The sequence below is a fragment of the Doryrhamphus excisus genome, linkage group LG11, assembly GCF_037039965.1.
Source record: "Doryrhamphus excisus strain RoL-2023G ecotype Guam linkage group LG11, RoL_Dexc_Guam_v1.1, whole genome shotgun sequence".
NCBI classification, from domain to species: Eukaryota; Metazoa; Chordata; class Actinopteri; order Syngnathiformes; family Syngnathidae; genus Doryrhamphus; species Doryrhamphus excisus.
The window spans coordinates 12,384,351-12,395,053 of record NC_136367.1 but is presented as its reverse complement, the minus strand read 5'-3'; the positions used below and the strand labels follow the sequence as shown (position 1 = coordinate 12,395,053).

General features: G+C 40.1%; 1 protein-coding gene across 1 annotated transcript; it reads right to left on the bottom strand.

The window, feature by feature from the left end:
- Nucleotides 1–4,735: 4,735 nt before the first annotated feature.
- LOC131100229 (kelch-like protein 10) lies at nucleotides 4,736–10,703 on the bottom strand. Its single transcript, XM_058046159.2, has 5 exons — nucleotides 10,552–10,703; nucleotides 9,995–10,478; nucleotides 7,385–7,996; nucleotides 7,159–7,308; nucleotides 4,736–5,143 (listed from the first exon to the last, which is right to left on the bottom strand). The coding sequence occupies exons 1-5, from the start codon at nucleotides 10,701–10,703 to the stop codon at nucleotides 4,754–4,756; spliced, it is 1,788 nt and encodes a 595-aa protein (XP_057902142.2). The 3' UTR covers nucleotides 4,736–4,753.

Here is a 10,703-nt window from a genome sequence, read left to right as displayed (position 1 = left end):
CTTGAATTTTTGCCATTTCTCAATATTTTGGGCTCCTGTTAAAGTGTCAGCAAAAGCGACATGAAGCAGGATTCCAACATCGTGGTGGAATTCTGTGTCAAAAAACCACTGTTGTCATCAGCAGCCACATCATCAGCATCACCAAAGCGCCAGTTCTTTAATTTTAAAGAAAACATCACAGAGTTCAGTCAATGCTAGGGTGACTGTATTTTGATTACCAGAAACCAGAACACTCGGCCAAGCAATGAGATACTTGAAATACTCAAATGATACTCAAAATTTACTCAGATGCCTTATAATTTAAACCTTACAACCTCTCTATAAAAATTATTTTTAATTTTTAATAAAAAAAAATTTTTTTAATATAATATTAAAAAATCTATTACCGATAGGCACAAATTCAGATGAGTTACTCAACATGTTTATCATGTCTAAAATAATATCTGATTTGTTTAATTTGTGCAAATATAAAAATCTCTGGTTTTTTAATTACAAAAATTTGCTTTTCAAGTCTTACTGGACAAATTAAAAAAAAATGTCATCAGTTCACCTACAGTGGTGTCAAAAAGTATTTGGTTTTCTGATTTTTTTATATATATTTTTGCTGTTTCTTACACTGATATGTTTCTGATGAGCTTTTGAAAATATGCAATGATAACTGGACAATTTTTTTTTAAATGCAACTTGTTATTAATGGAGGAAAAAAAATCCAAACATTAAAATTAAACTGAAGACTGGAAAAGGCCGGCACGGCGGTCAAGTGGTTCGCGCGCAGACCTCACAGCAAGAAGACCAGGGTTCAATTCCACCCTCGGCCATCTCTGTGTGGAGTTTGCATGTTCTCGTTCCCGTGCATGCGTGGGTTTTCTCCGGGTACTCCGGTTTCCTCCCACATTCCAAAAACACGCTAGGTTAATTGGCCACTCCAAATTGTCCATAGGTATGAATGTGAGTGTGAATGGTTGTTTGTCTATTTGTGCCCTGTGATTGGCTGGCCACCAGTCCAGGGTGTACCCTGCCTCTCGCCCGAAGACAGCTGGGATAGGCTCCAGCACTCCCCACGACCCTTGTGAGGATAAGCGGTAGAAAATGAATGAATGAATGAAGACTGGAAAAGGTAATGAAACCATTTACAAATCTTTTGGACTCCAGCAAACCACAGTGAGAGCCATAACCCTATAAAATGGTGAAAACATGGAACAGTGATGAACCTGCTCAGGGGTGGCCGGCTAACCAAAATGACCCCAAGAGCGCAGCAACGACTCATCTAAGAGGTCACAAAAGACCCCACAACAACATCCAAAGAATTGGAGGCCTCACTTGCTTCAGTTAAAGTCAGCGTTCATGACTCCACATAAGATAAACACCGTCTGCATGGCAGAGACCTTAGGGAAAAGTGTCAACGCAAACACAGTTCAGTTCCAAAAGTAATTTATACCCATGGGCAATACTCAATTCTCGGCATAGAACAAAGGAAAGGTGTTTATCTCCTATTTACAGAAAGGAAATAGCACAAACATGATAATCCATCGCTGTTTTTGTTAGGAAGTACTCTTTACTATAGATAGATTGGATAAGTCTGTATTTTATTGTCACACCGAAGTTGTCATTTTGAGTGGAAAATGACCAAAAACTCTTGCATCATAGTGTTACAAGCTTGCATTTCCACACCTGTGACTCTTATCGGCTTTATGACTCCCTATAAATTGTACCCAATAGTCACCTGTCCAGTCACCCCATGCTTGACAGCAGACAACAGTCATAAAGTCAAAGGAGCTGTCAGAAGACCTCACAAAGAAAGTTCTAGAGAAGCAGGCAAAGCTTCACATGCAGCCATCGTAGGTGCCGTCAATGTGCCAAAAAGTCAGAAGTGGAAACGTCATGGTGCCGCTGACAACCTCGGACTGAAAGACCTTGAAGGACTGAAGCAGTCTCTTGGTTGCTGGGCTGCTATGGGTTCTGTTTCTCTCCCCCTGGTCCTGGTGAGCTTGTCCATGTACAAAGGACTATGGATGGTGACAAATACATCGACATCCTGGAGAAGAACCTCTTCATGTCTGGCAGAACCCAGATCTCAACCTGATAGACACCCCTCTCAATACGTTGCAGTATGCACCTTGCAATCTTAAACTTCTTTCATAACATACGCGGTGCATTTTGCAAGACAGCCGGCAGTCACCAACTGTGTTTTTTTTTTTCATCTGCTTCGGCTGTTGACATGAAGTCAGTTGTAAAACTGCTTGAAGTACGGTCAACAGTCAACGAACCTGACAGATGATTTGCCATGTTTGCATCAATCACCAAATTTACACAGATCAGTAAAAAAATAAAGTCTTTAGAGTCTTAAGAATCGCTTACTACACATATACACAGTACTCATAGTTGAATAATAAACAATACATATAGCAACTTCTGATCAATCCATGTCAATTTCAGGCTTAAAATAATGTTCTGGTCCAACCCCCCCACTTCCGGTTTATGTCCCGCCCACCTCAAGTACGGACACAAATATACAGTATTCTAGATGAGTGATAGAGATAGAGATAGAGATAGAGATAGAGATACAGATACAGGTACAGGTACAGGTACAGGTACAGGTACAGGTACAGGTACAGGTACAGGTACAGGTACAGGTACAGGTACAGGTACAGGTACAGATACAGATACAGATACAGATACTGACGCCGACGCAGATACAGATACAGATACTGACGCTGACGCAGATACAGATACAGATAACTTAGTAGATGGGTGAACAGATACGGATACGGATACGGATACGGATACTGATACAGACACACAGACACACACACAGACACAGACACAGATACAGATACACATACAGATACAGATAACTTAGTAGATGGGTGAACAGATACTGATACTGATACTGATACTGATACTGATACTGATACTGATACTGATACTGATACTGATACTGATACTGATACTGATACTGACGCAGATACAGATACAGATAACTTAGTAGATGGGTGAACAGATACAGATACGGATACAGATACGGATACAGATACGGATACAGATACAGATACGGATACGGATACGGATCCAGATACTGATACGGATACTGATACTGATACTGATACAGACACACAGATACAGATTCAGATAGATAGACACAGATACTGATACTGATACTGATACTGATACTGATACTGATACTGATACTGATACAGACACACAGATACAGATTCAGATAAATACAGATACTGATACTGATACTGATACTGATACTGATACTGATACTGATACTGATACTGATACTGATACAGACACACAGATACAGATAGATACAGACTCAGATTCAGATTCAGATTCAGATTCAGATTCAGATAGATACAGATAAAGATACAGATAACTTAGTAGATGGGTGAACAGATCCGGATCGATACTGATACAGACACACAGATACAGATACACATACAGATACACATGCAGATACACATGCAGATACACATGCAGATGGAGATATTGAGATAGAGATAGAGATAGAGATAGAGATAGAGATAGAGATAGAGATAGAGATAGAGATAGAGATAGAGATAGAGATAGAGATAGAGACACAGGTGCAGGTACAGATACAGATACAGATACAGATACAGATACAGATACAGATACAGATAGATACAGATACAGATACAGATACAGATAACTTAGTAGATGGGTGTATTCACTCATCCCTATTATCTAATATTGGTTGAACATAAACTTGCCACTACAGGCCTCTTGCCATTTTTGTCATCCCTCGTTTATGGCGGTTAATTGGTCCCAGACCGGACCACAACAAATACATTTCTGCAATACAGGATTCAATGTTAATCAAAGCAATATTTATGTTGTTAGAACATTGAAAACCTATTTATGACTTTGTAAATACAGTTTTTAACATTATTAGAGCACTGTTGACATAAAATGACACCTCACTAATGTGGCACTCGGTGCACTCATGGCGAGCTTTGGAAATTGCAGACAGGTCATTAATATAACAGTCTGACTCCCTGTGTTGTTTTATGTTAAAAAAAACTCATCACACAACAACTTAACACTCAAAATGTATGCCTAAGAAATATACAAAGAATTACCAAGACAGCTATTTAAAATTTTCTCATGAGGCATTGTGTCCAAGCAAAGCATTCACTGGTGCCTGCCGGGACACTGCAAAGACGTCAGCCTCCCTCTAGGGTCCTCTGGCTCCCACTGGTGGACAGAGGCAGCATTTCAGCACCATCCATTTTCAATGCCCTCCAATAAAATGCTTTGCTCAGACACAATGCATTATGGAAAAAGGTTTTAACAAATTAATTTTAAACTAGTAGTGGTACTTGTTGCTATATTTAGGTATACCTTTTGAGTGTTAAGTTTCTGTGTGATGACTTTAGTGTTGTGTTGTGAATTCTGGCTTTATTATCCCGTTTTAAATTTGGACAGCTAGATAGACCTCAGTATATCTGAGACCCTAGTAACGACAAGCGGTATAGAAATTGGATGGACACTTATCATGTATACCTTCTATCTCACAGTAAAATCAGCGTGTAGTAAAGCACTGCAGAATCATAAACACTTTATTAATGCCTGAATGGGACACTATTATTTTTATGATGGTTTTGTTATTGTGCATATGTAGGAGGAAGCTGTGTAATGGAATAATAATAATATATGGAACAACAGAGATGTTTTTTTTATTCTTTGCTCTTCTTATTTGAATTTTCCCTCATGGTAATGCAGATGTTTTTCAGTTTATTTCAGAGTTTTCAGTGTGGTTGGATCGATCCTCCGTATCCTGCATACCATCTTCCAAGAGTAGCAACGGTAGATCATTTCGAAGCATAGCATATTGGGTTATGTTGTGAAGTCCAGACATCACACAGCAAGTCAAACCACTTCTAGAGATCCCCATGTCACTGGCTGGAGACCACAGACCAGTTGTCAGGTCGTAATACTCTACAAGCTTTGTTGGGGAGACGCCATTGTAACCTCCAGCAACAATGAGGCGATCCTCAACTACTTCGATGCCAAAGTTGCTTCGCGGACACTCCATGGGGGGTAAAATGATCCAGTTGTTAGTCTGGGGGTTATAAGCCTCAGCGCTGGCCAAACGAATGTCACCATCATAACCTCCAACCTTTAAATCAAATCAAATCAACTTTATTTGGAGAGCACTTTTCCTGCAAAGACATGCAACACAAAGTGCTTTACAGAATTAAAAACAATTACCACAATTAAAAGGAAAATCAATTACTAAGAAAGCCCCACCCTCCATAGACACACACACACACACAGACACACACAATCACACACAGTAGGGAGACATGGCATGGCACTGAGGATCAAGGAAACGCCACCTTTGGGACCGTCCACACTGGGAGGAGCCGCAGGGGGACCAGAACCCGGGCCCCCCGACTCCGACAGACAGGCGGACCCCCACATTAAAGTGAGGAACCCCCAGCCGGCCGGGTCGAAGGGACCCAAGGATGGCACCCTCTCAGCAGACCCGACACAGCCCCCAGTGTGGAGGACCCCCCTTGAGGAAACACTGGAGTTAAAAGCTAAAGACTAAAAGCATAAAATAGGACTAAAAAGATAAAAAACATAAGAAAAGTTTAAAAATATTAGTTAAAAGCCTGATTAAAAAGGTATGTCTTTATTCTTTTTTTTTTTACATATCAACAGTCTCTGCAGTCCTGAGGAACAAATGCAGTGAAAACTTGGAACCAGATTCTTAACACCATCAGGGTGTTGTGGTAACATTCATATAACAAAACATACTACATTCTGTATCCTCTTTATTGGTCCAAGAAAATAGATTTTAGATGAATACCGTGATCAAATTGTTTTGGTCAGTAGCAAAACAATTGACTTTGTCGTTTTGTAGCAGACTGACATGTTGCAGTAAGGACGAGGTGTCCATCAAGCACATTAAATTGACAAAATCTAAGGGCAATTTTACAAAAGCAGTGTTTGTAAGGACCACATTATGTATTTTCACTTGACGATTGAAAGAAAACTATTGTCCAATATACTCCTCGTCAAAATTTGGCCAGTTGAAAAACTGCAAGAATTTACATTTTGCACTTTTTTTGGATCTTAAAGGGATTGTTCGGATTTTTTGACGTTGTATGCCGTCCCCATCTGCAGTACAGTGCATCAACGGTGACGTCTGTGGGACAAGTTCTGGTTTTTGGTGTTGAGTAAAGTAGTTCGGCTAGTTGGCGGGGTCACTTAAGGAAGGTTCAGCTCAACAATCCGACCACGTTGGAAGAAAGAAAGCTTTTTTGCCATACTCCTCATCAAAATTTGGCCAGTTGAAAAAACTGCAAGAATTTACATTTTGCACTTTTTTTGGATCTTAAAGGGATTGTTCGGATTTTTTTGACGTTGTATGCCGTCCCCATCTGCAGTACAGTGCATCAACGGTGACGTCTTTGGGACAAGTTCTGGTTTTTGGTGTTGAGTAAAGTAGTTCGGCTAGTTGGCGGGGTCAATTAAGGAAGGTTCAGTTCAAAAATCCAACCACGTTGGACCACGTTGGACCACGCTGGACCACACCGACCACGCTTATTTGCCTTGGCAATCGACAGGTCATGAATAACTGACAGAAAATTACATTGAATACATATTTTTGCAATAATCTCATATTTTTGAGCCTGTGGTCTTGAACTTTTAATCAACTAATCCGCCGATTTCACGTTTGATTGTCTGCAATAAAATGCAGTCCCACTCCCACTTCATTCATTCATTCATTTTCTACCGCATTTTCCTCACAAGGGTCGCGGGGGTGCTGGAGCCTATCCCAGCTGAGAGGTGGGGTACACCCTGGACTGGTGGCCAGCCAATCACAGGGTACCTGGAGAAAACCCACGCATGCACGGGGAGAACATGCAAACTCCACACAGAGATGGCAGAGGGTGGAATTGAACCCTGGTCTCCTAGCTGTGAGGTCTGCGTGCTAACCACTAGTCCGCCATGCCGCGCCCTCCCACTTCTTATTATTTTGAAGTTCTACCTTTTGTTTTAACCTCCTTAAGATCCAGCACTGCAAAATGTCAATTCTTGCAATTATTTGCAATAATTAATATTTAGTTGATCATGCTTGAATCCACTGCTGTTTTATTAGAGATAACATATTATGGTACTTACCGCATAAACATGGTCAGCAAAGCCAATGACTCCAATGCCACTTCGACGGCTGCTCATTGGTGTTATCATGGTCCATTCGTTGGTCTCTGGGCAGTAATACTCTGCTGTTTGCAAGAACTCATTTCCATTAAAACCACCACAAATGTAAATCTGGAACCAAAGAGCGTTACTGGCAGATTAAAGTAAGTTAGCAAAATACAAGCACACATTCCGTGGCTCCACCCACCTTGTTGTTGAGGGATGTGCAGCTGGCGTCGCTCCTCAGTTCGTTCATACTGGCAATGAGAGTCCACTGGTTGGTCTCTGGTGTGTAGTATTCTGCAGTCTTTAGTCTTACTCGTCCGTCATGGCCGCCAATTGCAAAGATGCATCCGTTTAGCACAGTTACACTCAAGTAGCAGCGGCGATAGTGCATGGGCGCCACTTCCTGCCAGGTGCGTTTGTTCAGATCAAAGCGGCTGACCGTGTTGTAATGTTCTGCTCCGTCAAAACCACCCAGACAGTAGATGGCGTCGTTGAGAAAGGCGGCACCGCAGTAAGAACGGGGTTGATCCATGCTGTCAACCAGGTAGCCCCAACAATTGGCATGAACGTCGTACGCCTCGATGCGGTGTGCTGGATTTCGTCCATTCCTGCCGCCAATCGCCATGAGGATGGTAGAGGGAAGGCGAGGACGGGCGACCATGTTGCAGTATCCGGACACACAGTTTGTTGTCATGTGATTTATCACGCGTGTAGCAAATGTAACCATGTCCAGACATTTGTTGCTGTTCTGCACCAGATGATTGGTCAACACGTTGATGGTGATGAACTCCTGACTGGTCAGAGATAAACGCACCTACACAGCGGCAGGAAGAGACACATAGTGTTGGGAACAAAGTATAGTAGATTGGCAGGGATTGTGAGTAATGTAGATGCACATAAAAATATCATCAAAAATATCTAAAACAGGGGTCTCAAACACGCGGCCCGCAGGACACTAGTTTGAGTTTAATGTTAGTGCGGCCCGCGCAAGTTTGATAAGGATGCTGTATGGCAGGGGTCTCAAACTCAATTTACTTGGGGTCCACTGGAGCTAGGGCCCGGGTGAGACTGGGCCACATCAATAACATAATAAGACAATAAAAGTGCTGATAAAACATTCCACTGTTCTCAAATATCTTAATTTTTATTTTTCTGCACAAAATAAGATGAAAAATAAACAAATCAAGAATAAAGAAAATCAATCAGTAATAAATAAATATAATAATAATAATAAAACAGCAAATAATAAAAACTTAAGAAACCACATATAGTTGGTGGGTAGACAAATTATTTTTTTCAGATTAAAATGAACAAAGCATTATTAGAGCCCTGTAGACATGACAAAACACGACTATAGTCACATTTATACTCTTTTTATTTACAACATATTGCGCAACTGCAGGGTCTTGAGACACATGCTAACTCGCAAACTAGAGAGCTAGCGACCTAAACGGTAGCCCTCAAGTTATTTTCTTTAAACTTAAATAGCCAAAAACTTACCACTTCCACACGGATAGGGAGGATAACTATTAACAGTTATTTAACCTTTAACTTGAACATTAATCAAACGTAATAATTTTTTCTGGGTACATGATACCATACAGCATCCATATCAAACTTGTGCGGGCCGCACTAACATTAAACTTTCATATCAAGGCGAGGGGCCTCAAACTAGTGTCCTGCGGGCCACATTTGGCCCACGGGCCGCATGTTTGAGACCCCTGCTGTATGGTATCATGTACCCAGAAAAAAATATAACGTTTGATTAATGTTAATGTTAAAGGTCAAATAACTGTTAATAGTTATCCTCTCTATCCGTGTGGAAGTGGTAAGTTTTTGGCTATTTAGGTTTAAAGGAAATAACTTGAAGGCTACCGTATCTCAAGACCCTGCAGTTGTGCAATATGTTGTAAATAAAAAGAGTATAAATGTGACTATAGTCGTGTTTTGTCATGTCTACAGGGCTCTAATAATGCTTTGTTCATTTTAATCTGAAAAAAATAAATTGTCTACCCACCAACTATATGTGGTTTGTAGTTTTTATTATTTGCCGTTTTATTATTATTATTATATTTATTTATTTATTACTGATTGATTTATTTTCTTTATTCTTGATTTGTTTATTTATTTTTCATCTTATTTTGTGAAGAAAAATAAAAATTAAGATATTTGAGAACAGTGGAATGTTTTATCAGAGCTTTTATTGTAGAAAATTGGAACCAAAGGGAAGTTTTTTACATTTTTTCGTTTTTAATTTTTTTTTAATGTTTAAATTTTTTTTTTTTTTTTTTGAAAACCTGATGCGGCCCAGTCCCACCCAGACCCGAGCTCCAGTGGCCTCCGAGTAAATTGAGTTTGAGACCCCTGGTCTAAAATAAAAATATCTATTTGACATACTAACACAAACCAATAAGGGGATAACCAATTCAAACACCCCCCTCACTCCAAAAATAACATGTGAAACATACAACGTAACTACACTACACCGACCAGTGTAGACACTCATACACATACAGTACAAACAATGCTAATTTATAACCCACAAGGCATGTTGGGTAACTTCCTGTTGGGAGGTACGTATGCGCGTGGGCTTCCCAATAAGCCTTGCTTAAATAATAAATAAAGTAATAAAGAAATAATATATATTATTAAAATAATAAATAATAAATAATAAATAATAAATAATAAATAATAAATAATAAATAATAAATAATAAATAATAAATAATAAATAATAAATAATAAATAATAAATAATAAATAATAAATAAATAAAGACACATTCCGAATAAGTGTTTCAGAATGTCTGCTTACTTTCTCCAGTAGCTCCTCAATGTTTCCGCTACGCTCTTCTGGAGCGTGTCCAATCCAGTGTAGGATGGCATCATAAACGGTGTTTTCCTTTTTCACAATCAGATCATCTCTGTCGAGGATGTCACACAAGTCCTGCATCGAGAGTTGCCGCAACTCTTCAGAGTTGGCAACTTCCTCAAAGCGATAGAGCATATAGTCAAAAGCCTTGAGCTGCAGCTCCGGGGTGTAACAGTTCTTCGTGAACTGCCAGATGCCGATGCAGTTCTCCGGGCAGAGCTGCTCTGTTAGAAATGCGCAACAGGTTTCAACAATGCCTGTCACGTTGAACCTATCAGCTGCTACTAACAAGTCCTGTACATTGGCCTCTGTTACCGACACAGAGCCGGTGTATGCAAAATCAATAAAGAGCTGCATTAAGCAAGGAGTAAGACCATGTATGGCGTAGACCGTCTGTTCTGGTGTGGACCAACGCAGAAAGAGGGCTCTGAACATCAGGGACACAAGAACAACTGAACATGAGTTCAATATTTCTTCCAGAACTTTTCCTGATAACTCACCCAAAGTACGGGCTGCAGTTGTAAAGGATGATCTTATGGATGTGAAATTCAGTTTTTTCAACAACAATGACTGCATCGCTGAGTTCTCTTGTTAGGCGTAGATCATTGTACATAGAACCAGACTTGTATGAAAACTGACCATCCTGACTCAT

Excerpts from the sequence above, each read along its gene's own strand:
- LOC131100229 (XM_058046159.2), bottom strand. The coding sequence starts at position 10,703 with ATGAGTCAGGATGGTCAGTTTTCATACAAGTCTGGTTCTATGTACAAT. Across the intron at positions 7,997-9,994 it reads TTGAGGAGCTACTGGAGAAA|GTGCGTTTATCTCTGACCAG; the intron begins GTAAGCAGACAT and ends GCCGCTGTGTAG. Across the intron at positions 7,309-7,384 it reads GCACATCCCTCAACAACAAG|ATTTACATTTGTGGTGGTTT; the intron begins GTGGGTGGAGCC and ends CTTTGGTTCCAG.